The sequence below is a fragment of the Hypomesus nipponensis genome, chromosome 19 (genome assembly GCF_054491055.1).
Source record: "Hypomesus nipponensis isolate SF chromosome 19, ASM5449105v1, whole genome shotgun sequence".
Taxonomy (NCBI): domain Eukaryota; kingdom Metazoa; phylum Chordata; class Actinopteri; order Osmeriformes; family Osmeridae; genus Hypomesus; species Hypomesus nipponensis.
This window is the reverse complement of record NC_140379.1, coordinates 12,313,661-12,341,241: the sequence shown is the minus strand read 5'-3', so window position 1 is coordinate 12,341,241 and position 27,581 is coordinate 12,313,661. Positions and strand designations below refer to the sequence as shown.

Below are 27,581 nucleotides of genomic sequence, written 5' to 3'. Positions count from 1 at the left end.
GGAAACCTATTTTTCAATTACAGGTGCCTGTCATAGCCAGGGGCATTAAACAAAGATGGGAAGGATTACCTAATATTTATCCTGGAGCGTGAGTAATAGGAAGTGTGTTATGAATCATAGTTTAAGCGAGTTCAGTGAAAAAGCAGTCTGAAGAGAACAGAGACTAGTTTATCGATCCTGACGAGGGTATTTGAGTCATGTCAAAAATGCTGAGGCTTCAGTTAAAATGCCTTTCAAATTGGGTCTGGAATGAGCTATGCCATACTTCATGTAGAATGACATCTGTCAATGGGGAATCACATTTTAAACCATGCTATCCAAATTGAATCAGAAAACCAGAGCTGTTTTTAGAGGTGTATCGCTTGTTTCAACATTGTGAGATGAAGTATGAGACAGATATTTGGACATGGGTTTTCTGAGAGTGGTGTGTTATGATCCTATGACAGTAAAACAGAAAGTTTCCAGAACAATGTATGGCATACAACTGCCCTGAAGGCAAAAAATGAGTCTGGTCTGGTTCTGTAACAGGAAGTTGGGTTGAGGGTGGAGAGAATAGAGACAGGGGAGGAGTATGTGCCATGGGGCAGGAGTTGGACCCATGCTCAGTGAGTCATATCATTCCAGTCTGCCTCTGGTATTTAAACACTACACCCCTTACCGTCTCCATAACGGGAACTACAGTAACCACAGTGCTGCATCAGTGAGGTTCTGTCCTTCCATTAAGGTAAGTCTGCCCTTCGACCTGCTATGACGACCTTTCTCTGTCCTTCTACTGAAGCCCTTTCACTCAAAGGCCCCTTTGTGTGAGTTGAGACAGTTTTATGTGTTAATATGTGTGTTCGAGAGAGAGAGAAAGTAGTAAGAGAGAGATCATAAGATATTGAGAGAAATAATTTATACATGTTCTTATTGGAAACAGTAAGCCTTTTTTGTTTGCATAGTGAGCATGATTTACCACATCAGAAATGTTTTATTTAAATGTGATTTGATTAGTTTATTTAAATAGTATTTAAATATGATTTGATTAGTCTCACATTATGTGATTGATTCCCCACATTTGGTAAACTGTTTTGTGCACATTTTTAATTAGGTAGGTAAATATTTCACAAGATAAAACAGGGTCTTTGCTCTGACATTCTTTGCTGATGGGTAATGGTTTCATAGAAATGTTGCTGGGTGTGTCAGAGCAAAGTTTACCCTGGAAACACACACCTATCATTTACTGCACACTGTGCCATTAGGACTCAGACTGTAGGATCCCCAATGCTATCACAGTCATTATCATCATTACAGATATAACCATGAGACAATTATTAAGCTTCAATTAGCTTACAAAATACTTAGATGTATAAATTGATTGCCTCAACTCTGTGTGCTAACAGTTGTTTATGCTGAATTATGGTTGTACTGTAACTGAGAAATAGAATTGTAGGCCTTTGGTGGTGGATTGCAGGAAAAGGACATGTGAGTCATACGTTAGGATGTTTGTAACTGGTTGCTAAGTGATGGTTTGAAAATATTTTTGCTAAATACCACCTCCTCCCTTTCATGGTTTCCTTCTATAATATAGTATAAAAAGACAATGAACTTTAAACATGTCAACTACTTATTTTTTGCAGAAATCATAAAAAATGGCATTGGTCTCAGAATTCTTGGGACAGCTCACACTGAATTTTGGCGGGGTGAGTGAAGCTCCATCACAACTAATATGAAAACGAACAGTCACCTCTTAAATTTAGGAGTTATTTATGATTGCAATATGATTATGATTAATTGATGCATTAATGAGGCCAACCCATTGAGGTCAATTTAAATCTCTTCTCTTATATCAGTTGTGCTTTTTTGCGTCCAGACCAATCCAATCTATAGTTCAGTAATAGTTTAGTAATATTCATCATAAAAGAACCCATGGACCTGTATGACATCCACTGCACAGTACATCAACAAGCAAATGGGACCCATTGTGGGATGTGTGCTAATGTAACATGGTCCCACGTAGGAGAGTGAGCCCAAATTCCCCACTGTGGTGCCAGTAGCAGACTTTGACCCAGCCAAGGATGCTACACGGATTGAAACAGCCATCAAAACTAAGGGTAAGAAGAAATATACATCAGTTGACAGCCTGCAGTTTTACAACTGGCTGTTAGAAAGATTGTTCAGAATGTGCAAATTAATAGAAACCTTACTGAATTGGAATTGCTCCAAGCTGGGGTATTCGTGTTTAGAATGTTCCATGCAACAGTAGTACTGTGTGGGTAAAGTTGGGAACAGTGAGTCACTGACCAACTACAAAGGAGTTTTTTTCAGACCACGCCTAGAAACCTCTGCCATAATGTCTACCAACCAATTTGCTGGAACAATTTGGATAGTTATTTAGCAAATTACACATAATGGCTGTCCGGGTAAAAAATGAATTGTACTCTAACATGACCCATTATTAGTTTGTAATACGTTTTTGTTGATGTCTTAAAAGGTGTTGATGAGCAGACCATCATAGACATCTTGACAAGACGTAGCTACTCCCAGAGGAGAGAAATCGCCTTTGAGTATGAAAAGAGAGCAAAGAAGGTGAGGAAAACCTGAATTTTGCACTTAGACAACATCATTTAGACTTTGTTAAAATAAAATAAAGATTTGTGTATCATAAGTTGTGTTTGATCCATTTGTCTATTTCTTTGGCAGGACATGATCACAGCACTGAAGGGAGCCCTCTCAGGCTCCCTGGAGCATGTGGTTCTTGGCCTGATGAAGAGTACTGCTCAGTATGATGCCTCAGAGCTCAAAGCTTCTATGAAGGTATTAAGGAGGAAAGAGAACCCTTGTCAGTTTCCACACGCATCTTAAATGTTTAAGCAATCAATAGTACAAACAAACAATGATTTTGGCCTGTTGATGGTATATTGTTAGTCTAATACCCTAATAATATTAACCATTGTTTAGTCTTCTTTACACACACCTACACAAACACACACACATGCACAAACCCCAAGGATTAAACCACATTGCATGATATGCAATTGAGAGGTTCTATTGCATATAAAGGAAGGAAAAATGAGGGGAAGTCGCTCTACTTGTTTAAGGCTCGCCCATGTTGATTTTCTTATATGATGACTCAAATTCTGAAAACATGGCTCCAGATTAATGTGAATTGATGAAATAACTACCCCAACCATCTTGCGAAGTTTTAATACATTTGGGAAGCAGTTAGTGTGGGAACACACATTCTTAAAAAAACGAATTATTTTTCGTGGGTCACACATTCTGACGGCCGTCAGAAATGGTGACCTATGTGGTATTGGCTCTATGATGACTCTAAATCCCGAAAAAAAGGCTCCTGATTAGTGTGAATTGATGAAATAACTACCCCAAAACATCTTTCGAAGTTTTAATACATTTGGGAAGCAGTTACTGTGGGAAAACACATTCTTAAAAATGTGTTTTTATTTTGGTGGGTCACACATTCTGACGGCCGTCAGAAATGGTGACCTCTGTGGTGGTGGCTCTATGATGACTCTAAATCGGAAAAAAATGGCTCCTGATTAGTGTGAATCGATGAAATAACTACCCCAAACCATCTTTCGAAGTTTTAATACATTTGGGAAGCAGTTAGTGTGGGAACACACATTCTTAAAAAAATGAATTATTTTTCGTGGGTCACACATTCTGACGGCCGTCAGAAATGGTGACCTATGTGGTATTGGCTCTATGATGACTCTAAATCCCGAAAAAAATGGCTCCTGATTAGTGTGAATTGATGAAATAACTACCCCAAAACATCTTTCGAAGTTTTAATACATTTGGGAAGCAGTTAGGGTGGGAACACACATTCTTAAAAAAACGAATTATTTTTCGTGGGTCACACATTCTGACGGCCGTCAGAAATGGTGACCTATGTGGTATTGGCTCTATGATGACTCTAAATCCCGAAAAAAATGCTCCAGATTAGTGTGAAATGATCAAGTAACTACCCCAAACCATCTTTCGAAGTGTTAATACATTTGGGAAGCAGTAAGGGTGGGAACACACATTCTTAAAAAAAACGATATATTTTTTTGTGGGTCACACATTCTGACGGCCGTCAGAAATGGTGACCTATGTGGTAATGGCTCTATGATGACTCTAATTCCGAAAACATGGCTCCAGATTAGTGTGAATTGATGAAATAACTACACCAACGATCTTTCGAAGTTTTAATACATTTGGGAAGCAGTTAGGGTAGGAACAAACATTCTTAGAAAACGAATTATTTTCCGTGGGTCACACATTCTGACGGCCGTCAGAAATGGTGACCTATGTGGTAATGGCTCTATGATGACTCTAATTCCGAAAACATGGCTCCAGATTAGTGTGAATTGATGAAATAACTACCCCAACCATCTTTCGAAGTTTTAATACATTTGGCAAGCAGTTAGGGTGGGAACACACATTCTTAGAAAACGAATTATTTTCCGTGGGTCACACATTCTGATGGCCGTCAGAAATGGTGACCTCTGTGGGAATGGCTCTATGATGACTCTAAATCCCGAAAAAAATGCTCCAGATTAGTGTGAAATTATAAAATAACTACCCCAAACCATCTTTAGAAGTGATAATACATTTGGGAAGCAGTTAGTGTGGGAACACACATTCTTAAAAAAACGATATATTTATTTGCGGGTCACACATTCTGACGGCTGTCAGAAATGGTGACCTATGTGGTATTGGCTCTATGATGACTCTAAATCCCGAAAAAAATGCTCCAGATTAGTGTGAAATGATGAAATAATTACCCCAAACCATCTTTCGAAGTGTTGATACATTTGGCAAGCAGTTAGGGTGGGAACACACATTCTTAAAAAACGAATTATTTTCCGTGGGTCACACATTCTGACGGCCGTCAGAAATGGTGACCTATGTGGTAATGGCTCTATGATGACTCTATTTCCGAAAAAAATGGCTCCAGATTAGTGTGAATTGATGAAATAACTACCCCAACCATCTTTCGAAGTTTTAATACATTTGGGAAGCAGTTAGGGTAGGAACACACATGCTTAAATCCTTTTGTTTGTGGGTCACACATTCTGACGGCCGTCAGAAATGGTGACCTATGTGGTAATGGCTCTATGATGACTCTAATTCCGAAAACATGGCTCCAGATTAGTGTGAATTGATGAAATAGCTACCCCAACCATCTTTCGAAGTTTTAATACATTTGGGAAGCAGTTTGGGTGGGAACACACATGCTTAAATCCTTTTGTTTGTGGGTCACACATTCTGACGACCGTCAGAAATGGTGACCTATGTGGTAATGGCTCTATGATGACTCTAATTCCGAAAACATGGCTCCAGATTAGTGTGAAATGATGAAATAATTACCCCAAACCATCTTTCGAAGTGTTGATACATTTGGCAAGCAGTTAGGGTGGGAACACACATTCTTAAAAAACGAATTATTTTCCGTGGGTCACACATTCTGACGGCCGTCAGAAATGGTGACCTATGTGGTAATGGCTCTATGATGACTCTATTTCCGAAAAAAATGGCTCCAGATTAGTGTGAATTGATGAAATAACTACCCCAACCATCTTTCGAAGTTTTAATACATTTGGGAAGCAGTTTGGGTGGGAACACACATGCTTAAATCCTTTTTTTTGTGGGTCAAACATTCTGACGGCTGTCAGAAATGGTGACCTATGTGGTAATGGCTCTATGATGACTATAATTCCAAAAACATGGCTCCAGATTAGTGTGAATTGATGAAATAACTACCCCAACCATCTTTCGAAGTTTTAATACATTTGGGACGCAGTTATGGTGGGAACAAACATTTAAAAAAAATATATATTTTTTTTTTAAGGGTCACACATTCTGACGGCCATCAGAAATGGTGACCTATGCGGTAATGGCTCTATGATGACTCTAATTCCGAAAACATGGCTCCAGATTAGTGTGATTTGATGAAATAACTACACCAACCATCTTTCGAAGTTTTAATACATTTGGGAAGCAGTTAGGATGGGAACAAACATTTAAAAAAAACTATATATTTTTTATGGGTCACACATTCTGACGGCCGTCAGAAATGGTGACCTATGTGGTAATGGCTCTATGATGACTCTAATTCCGAAAACATGGCTCCAGATTAGTGTGAATTGATGAAATAACTACACCAACGATCTTTCGAAGTTTTAATACATTTGGGAAGCAGTTAGGGTAGGAACAAACATTCTTAGAAAACGAATTATTTTCCGTGGGTCACACATTCTGACGGCCGTCAGAAATGGTGACCTATGTGGTAATGGCTCTATGATGACTCTAATTCCGAAAACATGGCTCCAGATTAGTGTGAATTGATGAAATAACTACCCCAACCATCTTTCGAAGTTTTAATACATTTGGCAAGCAGTTAGGGTGGGAACACACATTCTTAGAAAACGAATTATTTTCCGTGGGTCACACATTCTGATGGCCGTCAGAAATGGTGACCTCTGTGGGAATGGCTCTATGATGACTCTAAATCCCGAAAAAAATGCTCCAGATTAGTGTGAAATTATAAAATAACTACCCCAAACCATCTTTAGAAGTGATAATACATTTGGGAAGCAGTTAGTGTGGGAACACACATTCTTAAAAAAACGATATATTTATTTGCGGGTCACACATTCTGACGGCTGTCAGAAATGGTGACCTATGTGGTATTGGCTCTATGATGACTCTAAATCCCGAAAAAAATGCTCCAGATTAGTGTGAAATGATGAAATAATTACCCCAAACCATCTTTCGAAGTGTTGATACATTTGGCAAGCAGTTAGGGTGGGAACACACATTCTTAAAAAACGAATTATTTTCCGTGGGTCACACATTCTGACGGCCGTCAGAAATGGTGACCTATGTGGTAATGGCTCTATGATGACTCTATTTCCGAAAAAAATGGCTCCAGATTAGTGTGAATTGATGAAATAACTACCCCAACCATCTTTCGAAGTTTTAATACATTTGGGAAGCAGTTAGGGTAGGAACACACATGCTTAAATCCTTTTGTTTGTGGGTCACACATTCTGACGGCCGTCAGAAATGGTGACCTATGTGGTAATGGCTCTATGATGACTCTAATTCCGAAAACATGGCTCCAGATTAGTGTGAATTGATGAAATAGCTACCCCAACCATCTTTCGAAGTTTTAATACATTTGGGAAGCAGTTTGGGTGGGAACACACATGCTTAAATCCTTTTGTTTGTGGGTCACACATTCTGACGACCGTCAGAAATGGTGACCTATGTGGTAATGGCTCTATGATGACTCTAATTCCGAAAACATGGCTCCAGATTAGTGTGAAATGATGAAATAATTACCCCAAACCATCTTTCGAAGTGTTGATACATTTGGCAAGCAGTTAGGGTGGGAACACACATTCTTAAAAAACGAATTATTTTCCGTGGGTCACACATTCTGACGGCCGTCAGAAATGGTGACCTATGTGGTAATGGCTCTATGATGACTCTATTTCCGAAAAAAATGGCTCCAGATTAGTGTGAATTGATGAAATAACTACCCCAACCATCTTTCGAAGTTTTAATACATTTGGGAAGCAGTTTGGGTGGGAACACACATGCTTAAATCCTTTTTTTTGTGGGTCAAACATTCTGACGGCTGTCAGAAATGGTGACCTATGTGGTAATGGCTCTATGATGACTATAATTCCAAAAACATGGCTCCAGATTAGTGTGAATTGATGAAATAACTACCCCAACCATCTTTCGAAGTTTTAATACATTTGGGACGCAGTTATGGTGGGAACAAACATTTAAAAAAAATATATATATTTTTTTTAAGGGTCACACATTCTGACGGCCATCAGAAATGGTGACCTATGCGGTAATGGCTCTATGATGACTCTAATTCCGAAAACATGGCTCCAGATTAGTGTGATTTGATGAAATAACTACACCAACCATCTTTCGAAGTTTTAATACATTTGGGAAGCAGTTAGGATGGGAACAAACATTTAAAAAAAACTATATATTTTTTATGGGTCACACATTCTGACGGCCGTCAGAAATTGTGACCTATGTGGTAATGGCTCTATGATGACTCTAAATCCCGAAAAAAATGCTCCAGATTAGTGTGAAATAACTAACCAAAAGCATCTTTCGAAGTGTTTATACATTTGGGAAGAAGTTAGGTTGGGAACACACATTCTTAGAAAACGAATTATTTTCCATGGGTCACACATTCTGACGGCCGTCAGAAATGGTGACCTATGTGGTAATGGCTTTATGATGACTCTAATTCCGAAAACATGGCTCCAGATTAGTGTGAATTGATGAAATAACTACACCAACCATCTTTCGAAGTGTTAATACATTTGGGAACCAGTTTGGGTGGGAACACACATACTTAAATCTTTTTGTTTGTGGGTCACACATTCTGACGGCCGTCAGAAATGGTGACCTATGTGGTAATGGCTCTATGATGACTCTAATTCCGAAAACATGGCTCCAGATTAGTGTGAATTGATGAAATAACTACCCCAACCATCTTTCTAAGTTTTAATACATTTGGGAAGCAGTTAGGGTGGGAACAAACATTTAAAAAACTATATATTTTTTACGGGTCACACATTCTGATGGCCGTCAGAAATGGTGACCTATGTGGTAGTGGCTCTATGCTGACACAAAATCGGAAAAAAATGGCTCCTGATTAGTGTGAATCGATGACATAACTACCCCAAACCATCTTTAGAAGTGTCAATACCTTTGGGAAGCAGTTACTGTGGGAAAACACATTCTTAAAAATGTGTTTTTATTTTGGTGGGTCACACATTCTGACGGCCGTTAGAAATGGTGACCTACGTGGTAATGGCTCTATGATGACTCTAAATCCCGAAAAAAATGCTCCAGATTAGTGTGAAATTATAAAATAACTACCCCAAACCATCTTTAGAAGTGATAATACATTTCGGAAGCAGTTAGGATGGGAACACACATTCTTAGAAAACTAATTATTTTCCATGGGTCACACATTCTGACGGCCATCAGAAATGAGGACCTATGTGGTAATGGCTCTATGATGATTTTAAATCCCGAAAAAAATGCTCCAGATTAGTGTGAAATAACTACCCAAAAGCATTTTTCGAAGTGTTAATACATTTGGCAAGCAGTTAGGGTGGGAACACACATTCTTAAAAAACGAATTATTTTCCGTGGGTCACACATTCTGACGGCCGTCAGAAATGGTGACCTATGTGGTAATGGCTCTATGATGACTCTATTTCCGAAAACATGGCTCCAGATTAGTGTGAATTGATGAAATAACTACCCCAACCATCTTTCGAAGTTTTAATACATTTGGGAAGCAGTTAGGGTGGGAACACACATTCTTAGAAAACGAATTATTTTCCGTGGGTCACACATTCTGATGGCCGTCAGAAATGGTGACCTCTGTGGTAGTGGCTCTATGCTGACTCAAAATCGGAAAAAAAATGCTCCAGATTAGTGTGAATCGATGACATAACTACCCCAAACCATCTTTAGAAGTGTCAATACCTTTGGGAAGCAGTTACTGTGGGAAAACACATTCTTAAAAATGTGTTTTTATTTTGGTGGGTCACATATTCTGACGGCCGTCAGAAATGGTGACCTCTGTGGTAGTGGCTCTATGATGACTCTAAATCGGAAAAAAATGGCTCCTGATTAGTGTGAATCGATGAAATAACTACCCCAAACCATCTTTCGAAGTTTTAATACATTTGGGAAGCAGTTAGTGTGGGAACACACATTCTTAAAAAAACGAATTATTTTTCGTGGGTCACACATTCTGACGGCCGTCAGAAATGGTGACCTATGTGGTATTGGCTCTATGATGACTCTAAATCCCGAAAAAAATGGCTCCTGATTAGTGTGAATTGATGAAATAACTACCCCAAAACATCTTTCGAAGTTTTAATACATTTGGGAAGCAGTTACTGTGGGAAAACACATTCTTAAAAATGTGTTTTTATTTTGGTGGGTCACACATTCTGACGGCCGTCAGAAATGGTGACCTCTGTGGTAGTGGCTCTATGATGACTCTAAATCGGAAAAAAATGGCTCCTGATTAGTGTGAATCGATGAAATAACTACCCCAAACCATCTTTCGAAGTTTTAATACATTTGGGAAGCAGTTAGTGTGGGAACACACATTCTTAAAAAAACGAATTATTTTTCGTGGGTCACACATTCTGACGGCCGTCAGAAATGGTGACCTATGTGGTATTGGCTCTATGATGACTCTAAATCCCGAAAAAAATGCTCCAGATTAGTGTGAAATGATCAAGTAACTACCCCAAACCATCTTTCGAAGTGTTAATACATTTGGGAAGCAGTAAGGGTGGGAACACACATTCTTAAAAAAAACGATATATTTTTTTGTGGGTCACACATTCTGACGGCCGTCAGAAATGGTGACCTATGTGGTAATGGCTCTATGATGACTCTAATTCCGAAAACATGGCTCCAGATTAGTGTGAATTGATGAAATAACTACACCAACGATCTTTCGAAGTTTTAATACATTTGGGAAGCAGTTAGGGTAGGAACAAACATTCTTAGAAAACGAATTATTTTCCGTGGGTCACACATTCTGACGGCCGTCAGAAATGGTGACCTATGTGGTAATGGCTCTATGATGACTCTAATTCCGAAAACATGGCTCCAGATTAGTGTGAATTGATGAAATAACTACCCCAACCATCTTTCGAAGTTTTAATACATTTGGCAAGCAGTTAGGGTGGGAACACACATTCTTAGAAAACGAATTATTTTCCGTGGGTCACACATTCTGATGGCCGTCAGAAATGGTGACCTCTGTGGGAATGGCTCTATGATGACTCTAAATCCCGAAAAAAATGCTCCAGATTAGTGTGAAATTATAAAATAACTACCCCAAACCATCTTTAGAAGTGATAATACATTTGGGAAGCAGTTAGTGTGGGAACACACATTCTTAAAAAAACGATATATTTATTTGCGGGTCACACATTCTGACGGCTGTCAGAAATGGTGACCTATGTGGTATTGGCTCTATGATGACTCTAAATCCCGAAAAAAAATGCTCCAGATTAGTGTGAAATGATGAAATAATTACCCCAAACCATCTTTCGAAGTGTTGATACATTTGGCAAGCAGTTAGGGTGGGAACACACATTCTTAAAAAACGAATTATTTTCCGTGGGTCACACATTCTGACGGCTGTCAGAAATGGTGACCTATGTGGTAATGGCTCTATGATGACTCTATTTCCGAAAAAAATGGCTCCAGATTAGTGTGAATTGATGAAATAACTACCCCAACCATCTTTCGAAGTTTTAATACATTTGGGAAGCAGTTAGGGTAGGAACACACATGCTTAAATCCTTTTGTTTGTGGGTCACACATTCTGACGGCCGTCAGAAATGGTGACCTATGTGGTAATGGCTCTATGATGACTCTAATTCCGAAAACATGGCTCCAGATTAGTGTGAATTGATGAAATAGCTACCCCAACCATCTTTCGAAGTTTTAATACATTTGGGAAGCAGTTTGGGTGGGAACACACATGCTTAAATCCTTTTGTTTGTGGGTCACTCATTCTGACGGCCGTCAGAAATGGTGACCTATGTGGTAATGGCTCTATGATGACTCTAATTCCGAAAACATGGCTCCAGATTAGTGTGAATTGATGAAATAACTACCCCAACCATCTTTCGAAGTTTTAATACATTTGGCAAGCAGTTAGGGTGGGAACACACATTCTTAGAAAACGAATTATTTTCCGTGGGTCACACATTCTGATGGCCGTCAGAAATGGTGACCTCTGTGGGAATGGCTCTATGATGACTCTAAATCCCGAAAAAAATGCTCCAGATTAGTGTGAAATTATAAAATAACTACCCCAAACCATCTTTAGAAGTGATAATACATTTGGGAAGCAGTTAGTGTGGGAACACACATTCTTAAAAAAACGATATATTTATTTGCGGGTCACACATTCTGACGGCTGTCAGAAATGGTGACCTATGTGGTATTGGCTCTATGATGACTCTAAATCCCGAAAAAAAATGCTCCAGATTAGTGTGAAATGATGAAATAATTACCCCAAACCATCTTTCGAAGTGTTGATACATTTGGCAAGCAGTTAGGGTGGGAACACACATTCTTAAAAAACGAATTATTTTCCGTGGGTCACACATTCTGACGGCCGTCAGAAATGGTGACCTATGTGGTAATGGCTCTATGATGACTCTATTTCCGAAAAAAATGGCTCCAGATTAGTGTGAATTGATGAAATAACTACCCCAACCATCTTTCGAAGTTTTAATACATTTGGGAAGCAGTTAGGGTAGGAACACACATCCTTAAATCCTTTTGTTTGTGGGTCACACATTCTGACGGCCGTCAGAAATGGTGACCTATGTGGTAATGGCTCTATGATGACTCTAATTCCGAAAACATGGCTCCAGATTAGTGTGAATTGATGAAATAACTACCCCAACCATCTTTCGAAGTTTTAATACATTTGGGAAGCAGTTAGGGTGGGAACACACATTCTTAGAAAACGAATTATTTTCCGTGGGTCACACATTCTGATGGCCGTCAGAAATGGTGACCTCTGTGGTAGTGGCTCTATGCTGACTCAAAATCGGAAAAAAAAATGCTCCAGATTAGTGTGAATCGATGACATAACTACCCCAAACCATCTTTAAAAGTGTCAATACCTTTGGGAAGCAGTTACTGTGGGAAAACACATTCTTAAAAATGTGTTTTTATTTTGGTGGGTCACACATTCTGACGGCCGTCAGAAATGGTGACCTCTGTGGTAGTGGCTCTATGATGACTCTAAATCGGAAAAAAATGGCTCCTGATTAGTGTGAATCGATGAAATAACTACCCTAAACCATCTTTCGAAGTTTTAATACATTTGGGAAGCAGTTAGTGTGGGAACACACATTCTTAAAAAAACGAATTATTTTTCGTGGGTCACACATTCTGACGGCCGTCAGAAATGGTGACCTATGTGGTATTGGCTCTATGATGACTCTAAATCCCGAAAAAAATGGCTCCTGATTAGTGTGAATTGATGAAATAACTACCCCAAAACATCTTTCGAAGTTTTAATACATTTGGGAAGCAGTTAGGGTGGGAACACACATTCTTAAAAAAACGAATTATTTTTCGTGGGTCACACATTCTGACGGCCGTCAGAAATGGTGACCTATGTGGTATTGGCTCTATGATGACTCTAAATCCCGAAAAAAATGCTCCAGATTAGTGTGAAATTATAAAATAACTACCCCAAACCATATTTAGAAGTGATAATACATTTGGGAAGCAGTTAGTATGGGAAAACACATTCTTAAAAAAACGAAATATTTTTTTACGGATCACACATTCTGACGGCTGTCAGAAATGGTGACCTATGTGGTATTGGCTCTATGATTACTCTAAATCCCGAAAAAAAATGCTCCAGATAAGTGTGAAATGATGAAATAACTACTCCAAACCATCTTTCGAAGTTTTAATACATTTGAGAAGCAGATAGGGTGGGAACACACATGCTTAAATCCTTTTGTTTGTGGGTCACACATTCTGACGGTCGTCAGAAATGGTGACCTATGTGGTAATGGCTCTATGATGACTCTAATTCCGAAAACATGGCTCCAGATTAGTGTGAATTGATGAAATAACTACCCCAACCATCTTTCGAAGTTTTAATACATTTGGGAAGCAGTTAGGGTGGGAACACACATTCTTAAAAAACGATATATTTTTTTGTGGGTCACACATTCTGACGGCCGTCAGAAATGGTGACCTATGTGGTAATGGCTCTATGATGACTCTAATTCCGAAAACATGGCTCCAGATTAGTGTGAATTGATGAAATAACTACCCCAACCATCTTTCTAAGTTTTAATACATTTGGGAAGCAGTTAGGGTGGGAACACACATGCTTAAATCCTTTTGTTTGTGGGTCACACATTCTGATGGCCGTCAGAAATGGTGACCTCTGTGGTAATGGCTCTATGATGACTCTAAATCCCGAAAAAAATGCTCCAGATTAGTGTGAAATTATAAATTAACTACCCCAAACCATCTTTAGAAGTGATAATACATTTGGGAAGCAGTTAGTGTGGGAAAACACATTCTTAAAAAAACGAAATATTTTTTTGCGGGTCACACATTCTGACGGCTGTCAGAATTGGTGACCTATGTGGTATTGGCTCTATGATGACTCTAAATCCCGAGAAAAAATGCTCCAGATTAGTGTGAAATGATAAAATAACTACCCCAAACCATCTTTCGAAGTGTTAATACATTTGGCAAGCAGTTAGGGTGGGAACACACATTCTTAAAAAACGAATTATTTTCCGTGGGTCACACATTCTGACGGCCGTCAGAAATGGTGACCTATGTGGTAGTGGCTCTCTGCTGACTCAAAATCGGTAAAAAAATGGCTCCTGATTAGTGTGAGTCAATGACATAACTACCCCAAACCATCTTTAGAAGTGTCAATACCTTTGGGAAGCAGTTACTGTTGGAAAACACATTCTTAAAAATGTGTTTTTATTTTGGTGGGTCACACATTCTGACGGCCGTCAGAAATGGTGACCTCTGTGGTAGTGGCTCTATGCTGACTCTAAACGGACAAAAATGGCTCCTGATTAGTGTGAATCGATATAATAACTACCCCAAACCATCTTTCGAAGTTTTAATACATTTGGGAAGCAGTTAGTGTGGGAACACACATTCTTAAAAAAACGAATTATTTTTCGTGGGTCACACATTCTGACGGCCGTCAGAAATGGTGACCTATGTGGTATTGGCTCTATGATGACTCTAAATCCCGAAAAAAATGCTCCAGATTAGTGTGAAATGATCAAGTAACTACCCCAAACCATCTTTCGAAGTTTTAATACATTTGGGAAGCAGTTAGTGTGGGAACACACATTCTTAAAAAAACGAATTATTTTTCATGGGTCACACATTCTGACGGCCGTCAGAAATGGTGACCTATGTGGTATTGGCTCTATGATGACTCTAAATCCCGAAAAAAATGCTCCAGATTAGTGTGAAATGATGAAATAACTACCCCAACCATCTTTCGAAGTTTTAATACATTTGGGAAGCAGTTAGGGTGGGAACACACATGCTTAAATCCTTTTGTTTGTGGGTCACACATTCTGACGGCCGTCAGAAATGGTGACCTATGTGGTAATGGCTCTATGATGACTCTAATTCCGAAAACATGGCTCCAGATTAGTGTGAATTGATGAAATAACTACCCCAACCATCTTTCGAAGTTTTAATACATTTGGGAAGCAGTTTGGGTGGGAACACACATGCTTAAATCCTTTTGTTTGTGGGTCACACATTCTGACGGCTGTCAGAAATGGTGACCTATGTGCTAATGGCTCTATGATGACTCTAATTCTGAAAACATGGCTCCAGATTAGTGTGAATTGATGAAATAACTACCCCAACCAACTTTCGAAGTTTTAATACATTTGGGAAGCAGTTAGGGTGGGAACACACATTCTTAAAAAAACGAATTGTTTTTCGTGGGTCACACATTCTGACGGCCGTCAGAAATGGTGACCTATGTGGTATTGGCTCTATGATGACTCTAATTCCGAAAACAATGCTCCAGATTAGTGTGAAATTATAAAATAACTACCCCAAACCATCTTTAGAAGTGTCAATACCTTTGGAGAGCAGTTACTGTGGGAAAACTTTCTAAAAATGTGTTTTTATTTTGGTGGGTCACACATTCTGACGGCCGTCAGAAACGGTGACCTCTGTGGTAATGGCTCTATGATGACTCTAAATCCCGAAAACAATGCTCCAGATTAGTGTGAAATTATAAAATAACTACCCCAAACCATCTTTAGAAGTGATAATACATTTGGGAAGCAGTTAGAGTGGGAACACACATTCTTAAAAAAACGATATATTTTTTTGCGGGTTACACATGGTGACCTATGTGGTATTGGCTCTATGATGACTCTAAATCCCGAAAAAAATGCTCCAGATTAGTGTGAAATGATCAAGTAACTACCCCAAACCATCTTTCGAAGTGTTAATACATTTCGGAAGCAGTTAGGATGGGAACACACATTCTTAGAAAAAACAATATTTTTTTTTGTGGGTCACACATTCTGACGGCCGTCAGAAATGGTGACCTATGTGGTAATGGCTCTATGATGACTCTAATTCCGAAAACAGGGCTCCAGATTAGTGTGAATTGATGAAATAGCTACCCCAACCATCTTTCGAAGTTTTAATACATTTGGGAAGCAGTTTGGGTGGGAACACACATGCTTAAATCCTTTTGTTTGTGGGTCACACATTCTGACGGCCGTCAGAAATGGTGACATATGTGGTAATGGCTCTATGATGACTCTAATTCCGAAAAAAATGCTCCAGATTAGTGTGAAATTATAAAATAACTACCCCAAACCATCTTTAGAAGTGATAATACATTTGGGAAGCAGTTAGTGTGGGAACACACATTCTTAAAAAAACAATATATTTTTTGCGGGTCACACATTCTGACGGCTGTCAGAAATGGTGACCTATGTGGTATTGGCTCTATGATGACTCTAAATCCCGAAAAAAAATGCTCCATATTAGTGTGAAATGATAAAATAACTACCCCAACCATCTTTCGAAGTGTTAATACATTTGGCAAGCAGTTAGGGTGGGAACACACATTCTTAAAAAACGAATTATTTTCCGTTGGTCACACATTCTGACGGCCGTCAGAAATGGTGACCTATGTGGTAATGGCTCTATGATGACTCTATTTCCGAAAAAATTGGCTCCAGATTAGTGTGAATTGATGAAATAACTACCCCAACCATCTTTCGAAGTTGTAATACATTTGGGAAGCAGTTAGGGTAGGAACACACATGCTTAAATCCTTTTGTTTGTGGGTCAAACATTCTGACGGCCGTCAGAAATGGTGACCTATGTGGTAATGGCTCTATGATGACTCTAATCCCGAAAACATGGCTCCAGATTAGTGTGAATTGATGAAATAACTACCCCAACCATCTTTCGAAGTTCTAATACATTTGGGAAGCAGTTAGGGTGGGAACACACATTCTTAAAAAAAACGATATATTTTTCGTGGGTCACACATTCTGACGGCCGTCAGAAATGGTGACCTATGTGGTATTGGCTCTATGATGACTCTAAATCCCGAAAAAAATGCTCCAGATTAGTGTGAAATGATCAAGTAACTACCCCAAACCATCTTTCGAAGTTTTAATACATTTGGGAAGCAGTTAGTGTGGGAACACACATTCTTAAAAAAACGAATTATTTTTCATGGGTCACACATTCTGACGGCCGTCAGAAATGGTGACCTATGTGGTATTGGCTCTATGATGACTCTAAATCCCGAAAAAAATGCTCCAGATTAGTGTGAAATGATGAAATAACTACCCCAACCATCTTTCGAAGTTTTAATACATTTGGGAAGCAGTTAGGGTGGGAACACACATGCTTAAATCCTTTTGTTTGTGGGTCACACATTCTGACGGCCGTCAGAAATGGTGACCTATGTGGTAATGGCTCTATGATGACTCTAATTCCGAAAACATGGCTCCAGATTAGTGTGAATTGATGAAATAACTACCCCAACCATCTTTCGAAGTTTTAATACATTTGGGAAGCAGTTTGGGTGGGAACACACATGCTTAAATCCTTTTGTTTGTGGGTCACACATTCTGACGGCTGTCAGAAATGGTGACCTATGTGCTAATGGCTCTATGATGACTCTAATTCTGAAAACATGGCTCCAGATTAGTGTGAATTGATGAAATAACTACCCCAACCAACTTTCGAAGTTTTAATACATTTGGGAAGCAGTTAGGGTGGGAACACACATTCTTAAAAAAACGAATTGTTTTTCGTGGGTCACACATTCTGACGGCCGTCAGAAATGGTGACCTATGTGGTATTGGCTCTATGATGACTCTAATTCCGAAAACAATGCTCCAGATTAGTGTGAAATTATAAAATAACTACCCCAAACCATCTTTAGAAGTGTCAATACCTTTGGAGAGCAGTTACTGTGGGAAAACTTTCTAAAAATGTGTTTTTATTTTGGTGGGTCACACATTCTGACGGCCGTCAGAAACGGTGACCTCTGTGGTAATGGCTCTATGATGACTCTAAATCCCGAAAACAATGCTCCAGATTAGTGTGAAATTATAAAATAACTACCCCAAACCATCTTTAGAAGTGATAATACATTTGGGAAGCAGTTAGAGTGGGAACACACATTCTTAAAAAAACGATATATTTTTTTGCGGGTTACACATGGTGACCTATGTGGTATTGGCTCTATGATGACTCTAAATCCCGAAAAAAATGCTCCAGATTAGTGTGAAATGATCAAGTAACTACCCCAAACCATCTTTCGAAGTGTTAATACATTTCGGAAGCAGTTAGGATGGGAACACACATTCTTAGAAAAAACAATATTTTTTTTTGTGGGTCACACATTCTGACGGCCGTCAGAAATGGTGACCTATGTGGTAATGGCTCTATGATGACTCTAATTCCGAAAACAGGGCTCCAGATTAGTGTGAATTGATGAAATAGCTACCCCAACCATCTTTCGAAGTTTTAATACATTTGGGAAGCAGTTTGGGTGGGAACACACATGCTTAAATCCTTTTGTTTGTGGGTCACACATTCTGACGGCCGTCAGAAATGGTGACATATGTGGTAATGGCTCTATGATGACTCTAATTCCGAAAAAAATGCTCCAGATTAGTGTGAAATTATAAAATAACTACCCCAAACCATCTTTAGAAGTGATAATACATTTGGGAAGCAGTTAGTGTGGGAACACACATTCTTAAAAAAACAATATATTTTTTGCGGGTCACACATTCTGACGGCTGTCAGAAATGGTGACCTATGTGGTATTGGCTCTATGATGACTCTAAATCCCGAAAAAAAATGCTCCATATTAGTGTGAAATGATAAAATAACTACCCCAACCATCTTTCGAAGTGTTAATACATTTGGCAAGCAGTTAGGGTGGGAACACACATTCTTAAAAAACGAATTATTTTCCGTTGGTCACACATTCTGACGGCCGTCAGAAATGGTGACCTATGTGGTAATGGCTCTATGATGACTCTATTTCCGAAAAAATTGGCTCCAGATTAGTGTGAATTGATGAAATAACTACCCCAACCATCTTTCGAAGTTGTAATACATTTGGGAAGCAGTTAGGGTAGGAACACACATGCTTAAATCCTTTTGTTTGTGGGTCAAACATTCTGACGGCCGTCAGAAATGGTGACCTATGTGGTAATGGCTCTATGATGACTCTAATCCCGAAAACATGGCTCCAGATTAGTGTGAATTGATGAAATAACTACCCCAACCATCTTTCGAAGTTCTAATACATTTGGGAAGCAGTTAGGGTGGGAACACACATTCTTAAAAAAAACGATATATTTTTTTGTGGGTCACACATTCTGACGGCCGTCAGAAATGGTGACCTATGTGGTAATGGCTCTATGATGACTCTAATTCCGAAAACATGGCTCCAGATTAGTGTGAATTGATGAAATAACTACCCCAACCATCTTTCGAAGCTTTAATACATTTGGCAAGCAGTTAGGGTGGGAACATACATTCTTAGAAAACGAATTATTTTCCGTGGGTCACACATTCTGATGGCCATCAGAAATGGTGACCTATGTGGTAATGGCTTTATGATGACTCTAATTCCGAAAACATGGCTCCAGATTAGTGTGAATTGATGAAATAACTACCCCAACCATCTTTCGAAGTTTTAATACATTTGGGAAGCAGTTTGGGTGGGAACACACATGCTTAAATCCTTTTGTTTGTGGGTCACACATTCTGACGGCTGTCAGAAATGGTGACCTATGTGCTAATGGCTCTATGATGACTCTAATTCTGAAAACATGGCTCCAGATTAGTGTGAATTGATGAAATAACTACCCCAACCATCTTTCGAAGCTTTAATACATTTGGCAAGCAGTTAGGGTGGGAACATACATTCTTAGAAAACGAATTATTTTCCGTGGGTCACACATTCTGATGGCCGTCAGAAATGGTGACCTATGTGGTAATGGATTTATGATGACTCTAATTCCGAAAACATGGCTCCAGATTAGTGTGAATTGATGAAATAACTACCCCAACCATCTTTCGAAGTTTTAATACATTTGGGAAGCAGTTTGGGTGGGAACACACATGCTTAAATCCTTTTGTTTGTGGGTCACACATTCTGACGGCCGTCAGAAATGGTGACATATGTGGTAATGGCTCTATGATGACTCTAATTCCGAAAAAAATGCTCCAGATTAGTGTGAAATTATAAAATAACTACCCCAAACCATCTTTAGAAGTGATAATACATTTGGGAAGCAGTTAGTGTGGGAACACACATTCTTAAAAAAACAATATATTTTTTGCGGGTCACACATTCTGACGGCTGTCAGAAATGGTGACCTATGTGGTATTGGCTCTATGATGACTCTAAATCCCGAAAAAAAATGCTCCATATTAGTGTGAAATGATAAAATAACTACCCCAACCATCTTTCGAAGTGTTAATACATTTGGCAAGCAGTTAGGGTGGGAACACACATTCTTAAAAAACGAATTATTTTCCGTTGGTCACACATTCTGACGGCCGTCAGAAATGGTGACCTATGTGGTAATGGCTCTATGATGACTCTATTTCCGAAAAAATTGGCTCCAGATTAGTGTGAATTGATGAAATAACTACCCCAACCATCTTTCGAAGTTGTAATACATTTGGGAAGCAGTTAGGGTAGGAACACACATGCTTAAATCCTTTTGTTTGTGGGTCAAACATTCTGACGGCCGTCAGAAATGGTGACCTATGTGGTAATGGCTCTATGATGACTCTAATCCCGAAAACATGGCTCCAGATTAGTGTGAATTGATGAAATAACTACCCCAACCATCTTTCGAAGTTCTAATACATTTGGGAAGCAGTTAGGGTGGGAACACACATTCTTAAAAAAAACGATATATTTTTCGTGGGTCACACATTCTGACGGCCGTCAGAAATGGTGACCTATGTGGTATTGGCTCTATGATGACTCTAAATCCCGAAAAAAATGCTCCAGATTAGTGTGAAATGATCAAGTAACTACCCCAAACCATCTTTCGAAGTTTTAATACATTTGGGAAGCAGTTAGTGTGGGAACACACATTCTTAAAAAAACGAATTATTTTTCATGGGTCACACATTCTGACGGCCGTCAGAAATGGTGACCTATGTGGTATTGGCTCTATGATGACTCTAAATCCCGAAAAAAATGCTCCAGATTAGTGTGAAATGATGAAATAACTACCCCAACCATCTTTCGAAGTTTTAATACATTTGGGAAGCAGTTAGGGTGGGAACACACATGCTTAAATCCTTTTGTTTGTGGGTCACACATTCTGACGGCCGTCAGAAATGGTGACCTATGTGGTAATGGCTCTATGATGACTCTAATTCCGAAAACATGGCTCCAGATTAGTGTGAATTGATGAAATAACTACCCCAACCATCTTTCGAAGTTTTAATACATTTGGGAAGCAGTTTGGGTGGGAACACACATGCTTAAATCCTTTTGTTTGTGGGTCACACATTCTGACGGCTGTCAGAAATGGTGACCTATGTGCTAATGGCTCTATGATGACTCTAATTCTGAAAACATGGCTCCAGATTAGTGTGAATTGATGAAATAACTACCCCAACCAACTTTCGAAGTTTTAATACATTTGGGAAGCAGTTAGGGTGGGAACACACATTCTTAAAAAAACGAATTGTTTTTCGTGGGTCACACATTCTGACGGCCGTCAGAAATGGTGACCTATGTGGTATTGGCTCTATGATGACTCTAATTCCGAAAACAATGCTCCAGATTAGTGTGAAATTATAAAATAACTACCCCAAACCATCTTTAGAAGTGTCAATACCTTTGGAGAGCAGTTACTGTGGGAAAACTTTCTAAAAATGTGTTTTTATTTTGGTGGGTCACACATTCTGACGGCCGTCAGAAACGGTGACCTCTGTGGTAATGGCTCTATGATGACTCTAAATCCCGAAAACAATGCTCCAGATTAGTGTGAAATTATAAAATAACTACCCCAAACCATCTTTAGAAGTGATAATACATTTGGGAAGCAGTTAGAGTGGGAACACACATTCTTAAAAAAACGATATATTTTTTTGCGGGTTACACATGGTGACCTATGTGGTATTGGCTCTATGATGACTCTAAATCCCGAAAAAAATGCTCCAGATTAGTGTGAAATGATCAAGTAACTACCCCAAACCATCTTTCGAAGTGTTAATACATTTCGGAAGCAGTTAGGATGGGAACACACATTCTTAGAAAAAACAATATTTTTTTTTGTGGGTCACACATTCTGACGGCCGTCAGAAATGGTGACCTATGTGGTAATGGCTCTATGATGACTCTAATTCCGAAAACAGGGCTCCAGATTAGTGTGAATTGATGAAATAGCTACCCCAACCATCTTTCGAAGTTTTAATACATTTGGGAAGCAGTTTGGGTGGGAACACACATGCTTAAATCCTTTTGTTTGTGGGTCACACATTCTGACGGCCGTCAGAAATGGTGACATATGTGGTAATGGCTCTATGATGACTCTAATTCCGAAAAAAATGCTCCAGATTAGTGTGAAATTATAAAATAACTACCCCAAACCATCTTTAGAAGTGATAATACATTTGGGAAGCAGTTAGTGTGGGAACACACATTCTTAAAAAAACAATATATTTTTTGCGGGTCACACATTCTGACGGCTGTCAGAAATGGTGACCTATGTGGTATTGGCTCTATGATGACTCTAAATCCCGAAAAAAAATGCTCCATATTAGTGTGAAATGATAAAATAACTACCCCAACCATCTTTCGAAGTGTTAATACATTTGGCAAGCAGTTAGGGTGGGAACACACATTCTTAAAAAACGAATTATTTTCCGTTGGTCACACATTCTGACGGCCGTCAGAAATGGTGACCTATGTGGTAATGGCTCTATGATGACTCTATTTCCGAAAAAATTGGCTCCAGATTAGTGTGAATTGATGAAATAACTACCCCAACCATCTTTCGAAGTTGTAATACATTTGGGAAGCAGTTAGGGTAGGAACACACATGCTTAAATCCTTTTGTTTGTGGGTCAAACATTCTGACGGCCGTCAGAAATGGTGACCTATGTGGTAATGGCTCTATGATGACTCTAATCCCGAAAACATGGCTCCAGATTAGTGTGAATTGATGAAATAACTACCCCAACCATCTTTCGAAGTTCTAATACATTTGGGAAGCAGTTAGGGTGGGAACACACATTCTTAAAAAAAACGATATATTTTTTTGTGGGTCACACATTCTGACGGCCGTCAGAAATGGTGACCTATGTGGTAATGGCTCTATGATGACTCTAATTCCGAAAACATGGCTCCAGATTAGTGTGAATTGATGAAATAACTACCCCAACCATCTTTCGAAGCTTTAATACATTTGGCAAGCAGTTAGGGTGGGAACATACATTCTTAGAAAACGAATTATTTTCCGTGGGTCACACATTCTGATGGCCATCAGAAATGGTGACCTATGTGGTAATGGCTTTATGATGACTCTAATTCCGAAAACATGGCTCCAGATTAGTGTGAATTGATGAAATAACTACCCCAACCATCTTTCGAAGTTTTAATACATTTGGGAAGCAGTTTGGGTGGGAACACACATGCTTAAATCCTTTTGTTTGTGGGTCACACATTCTGACGGCTGTCAGAAATGGTGACCTATGTGCTAATGGCTCTATGATGACTCTAATTCTGAAAACATGGCTCCAGATTAGTGTGAATTGATGAAATAACTACCCCAACCATCTTTCGAAGCTTTAATACATTTGGCAAGCAGTTAGGGTGGGAACATACATTCTTAGAAAACGAATTATTTTCCGTGGGTCACACATTCTGATGGCCGTCAGAAATGGTGACCTATGTGGTAATGGATTTATGATGACTCTAATTCCGAAAACATGGCTCCAGATTAGTGTGAATTGATGAAATAACTACCCCAACCATCTTTCGAAGTTTTAATACATTTGGGAAGCAGTTTGGGTGGGAACACACATGCTTAAATCCTTTTGTTTGTGGGTCACACATTCTGACGGCTGTCAGAAATGGTGACCTATGTGCTAATGGCTCTATGATGACTCTAATTCTGAAAACATGGCTCCAGATTAGTGTGAATTGATGAAATAACTACCCCAACCAACTTTCGAAGTTTTAATACATTTGGGAAGCAGTTAGGGTGGGAACACACATTCTTATATATATATATATTTTTTTTGTGGGTCACACATTCTGACGGCCGTCAGAAATGGTGACCTATGTGGTAATGGCTCTATGAAGCTAAGAGAGATTTTCAGACATTGCTGCCCTCTTGTGGCCTAAATTCATTACTTCTACAGACTCAAGTTAGGCAGTAGAAGCAATAGGAGCTTTTCTATTCTGTTTTGTTGCACTGCCTGACACCAAATATTTCATCCATCCAGGGTTTGGGAACTGATGAAGAGACCCTGATTGAGATAGTCTGCTCACGGAGCAATGACGAACTGATGGATATCAAAAGTGTTTACAAGGAGTGTAAGTTCATCCCCTTTCCTCCAGTAAGGCTAATGTGCAGACCTTTCAAATGATGAGGAAGGTTATCACATTGTTACATTTGTTTATTTTCACATTATTCCCACTCTGCATATGTACAGTGTTCAAGAAGGAGCTAGAGAAGGAGGTCTCTGGTGACACCTCAGGGGACTTTGCAAAGCTACTTCTGGCTCTCGTACAGGTAAAACCACACAGCTTTGAACTCAACGGAATGACAAGAAATGTGTCTATTTGAGCGCTGGGTGTTAACTTTGCCCTTCCAATTTCTGTCCTTCGATAGACCAAGAGAGATGAGCCATCAAACATTGTGGACTATGAAAAGATTGACCAGGATTCAAGAGTAAGTTCAAATGTGCATAGTAAGCTTGGATTGTCTGCTGTCAAGCTTCTGCAGTATACACACAATTTGTTTATTGTTAAAACTTATAAACACAACTTGCGGCCATTTCAGATATTTTATTAGTCACTTTATAATAGGAATTCTGTCAATTGAAAATACACATTTAGCTTACCCACGACAGAAATAAGCAAACTTTTTTTATGGAAAATGGTCTCAACACTTTACATGTTGCATATATTTCTGTTCAGTATTTTATATTGTCCCAACATGCTTTGACAACTTATTTTAGTTGACCTTGTTAAACTCATTTAATCTCAATTTGTTATGTGTACAGGGGTCATTGATTAGCTGTTTTTTCCATGCAGGCTCTGTATGAAGCAGGTGTGAAGAGGAAGGGGACTGATGTGGCCACCTGGATCTCTATCATGTCAGAGAGAAGTGTGCCCCACCTACAGAAAGGTACCATGCAATTCATTTGAGTAGATCTTGCTGCTAGTATTTCTCATTCTATTATTGTGATAGCAATTTAGAATTGAGGAGGGGGTGTACCAGACACCCATTAAGAGTTAGGGGACTTTGTGGGTACACTTACCTTGGGGACCCCTGAAGACTTTTGATTCAATTCAAACACTGGTGGGGTCAACACTCCATCCTCAATCTGCCCAGTCACGTGTAACCTTGCTTGAAGGTTTCAGAACATAAGTCACAAGTTCTGTTCTCGTTGGAAGTCTTCGATAGGTACAAGAGCTACAGTCCCTACGATATGAAGGAGAGCATCAGGAAGGAAGTGAAGGGAGACCTGGAGAAGTCCTTCCTCACTCTGGGTAATGATCTACCATAGAATCCCTGTACATACTTGTCTGTCAATCTACCTATTCTACATCTACATCACCTCTTCCTACTTCCTGAATGATCCACCCTCCTGCATGTCTGGTTCGTAAAAAAAAAAGGATTGATGATCAAACTTTAGTCTACGGAAACATATTCTTTATTCAACACTCAACGTTTGTACACTTTTGATGTTAATTGACTACGAATACTCGCATTCGTACGTTCCTTATATTCCTCTCAGACTTGTTTTATAGATAGCCACAGGCGGAATCAACTGCTTATAAATACTGGATGAGTCTCCGCCTGTCTATGTGGCAGACTGTTTGTGTCAATCAGGATCCTCTTCCGCCGCTTACCTACCTCGCTGTCTCTCCCTCCAGTATCTTAACAGTATTACATCTGGCAGAGTAGAATTATTCGTAAACCCAGGAGGGAGAACCCCCAACCCTTTTCCCTTTTTCCATGTTCCTCTCTCTCCCCTATCCTCCTTTCTTCTCCATTCCCACACACACGTTCCTATCCATCATATGACTTGTAAATGCTTTTTTATGTACTGTAATTGACCGTTGTCTGTTGTTTGAAAGACATTTGATTTCAAGATATTCCTCAAAGTAAAATGGATAAATTCTTTAAGTCTTGAGGCAGTTCCACAAACAAGGAAAACCTTAATTTTATACGAGAGGAAGTCCTTGTGAGTATACAAAAAAGAGGAATGCAGTTTAACTAAAAATGTTGTTCTCTTACTGTTGCAGTTGAGTGCTTTGAAAACAAACAGTTGTACTTTGCTAACAGACTCAGCGAAGCTATGAAGGTAAGGTTGGTGGAGGGGCAGTTCCATGGGCGTAAGTGAAGCCCTCTGTGACATTGCTTGTAAAAAGCGCTACACAAATACATTTTGATTTGATTTGACAAATTGATTAATTGATTTCATCATGTATTATATACAGGAAAATAAACACATGCAGATCCAAGATTTTCGGAAATATACTCAGTTATCAATTTTGAAAATAATCTGTTATCATAGGAGTGATCACCTCTGCAGAGACGCTTAACAGCAGTACATGGCTGTGAGAGCCATGCAGAATATGCTGATCTATGATAATAATAGGGTGCTGTTTATTTGGGTCGTCAACAGAGCAAAGGGGCCAAGGAAAAGGTGGTGACCAGAATCATGGTGTCTCGCTGCGAGGTGGATCTCATGAAGATCCGCACTGAGTTTAAGAAGACGCATGGGAAGTCCCTCTACCAGACCATCGCTGTGAGTGCTTCACCCATCTGTCTGTCTGCATGTGTCTGTCTGTCTGTCTACCAGCCTGTCTGTTGCTGTTCTAGTCAGTGTGTCTGTAATGTGACTACATTTAAGTACCATATGCCTCTCTAATTTGAATATAATGGTCAATCAGGCTGACTAACACAATGTGTCTGATCTCGAATGACACCCTTCTTTCATTCCCCACCAGGAGCACACTAAAGGAGACTATCAGAAGGCCCTGCTGAGTCTGTGTGGAGGGGATGACTAAAAACGACACTCCCCATCTCCATAACTTGTCCCAGAGGTATGATGATGCCCTGGTCCATTGGAGGAAAGTCTCTAGTGATACAAACAATGAAGACAGCACTGGAATGGTCATTAGGTTTCAAACAAGTGCTTGTTCTTTACCAACTTGACTACAGTAATAGAGGTCCTGATTTTTGTCA

At 39.3% G+C, this 27,581-nt stretch overlaps 1 protein-coding gene across 1 annotated transcript; it reads left to right on the top strand.

Annotated features, from left to right (window-relative positions):
• The first annotated feature begins 629 nt into the window (after positions 1–629).
• Positions 630–27,581, top strand: anxa2b (annexin A2b). Its single transcript, XM_084682617.1, has 13 exons — positions 630–724; positions 1,620–1,682; positions 2,000–2,093; positions 2,474–2,568; positions 2,683–2,796; positions 24,604–24,694; positions 24,814–24,893; positions 24,993–25,052; positions 25,418–25,511; positions 25,781–25,876; positions 26,636–26,694; positions 27,019–27,141; positions 27,344–27,581. Exons 2-13 carry the CDS (start codon positions 1,632–1,634, stop codon positions 27,401–27,403), a joined length of 1,017 nt encoding a protein of 338 aa, XP_084538743.1. The 5' UTR covers positions 630–724; positions 1,620–1,631; the 3' UTR covers positions 27,404–27,581.

What these genes read in the sequence shown, in the direction of transcription:
- anxa2b (XM_084682617.1), top strand. Translation starts at nt 1,632, where the DNA reads ATGGCATTGGTCTCAGAATTCTTGGGACAGCTCACACTGAATTTTGGC. An exon ending in TACTTCTGGCTCTCGTACAG is followed by an intron (nt 24,894 to 24,992) that starts GTAAAACCACAC and finishes GTCCTTCGATAG; the next exon opens with ACCAAGAGAGATGAGCCATC. An exon ending in CCCTCTACCAGACCATCGCT is followed by an intron (nt 27,142 to 27,343) that starts GTGAGTGCTTCA and finishes ATTCCCCACCAG; the next exon opens with GAGCACACTAAAGGAGACTA.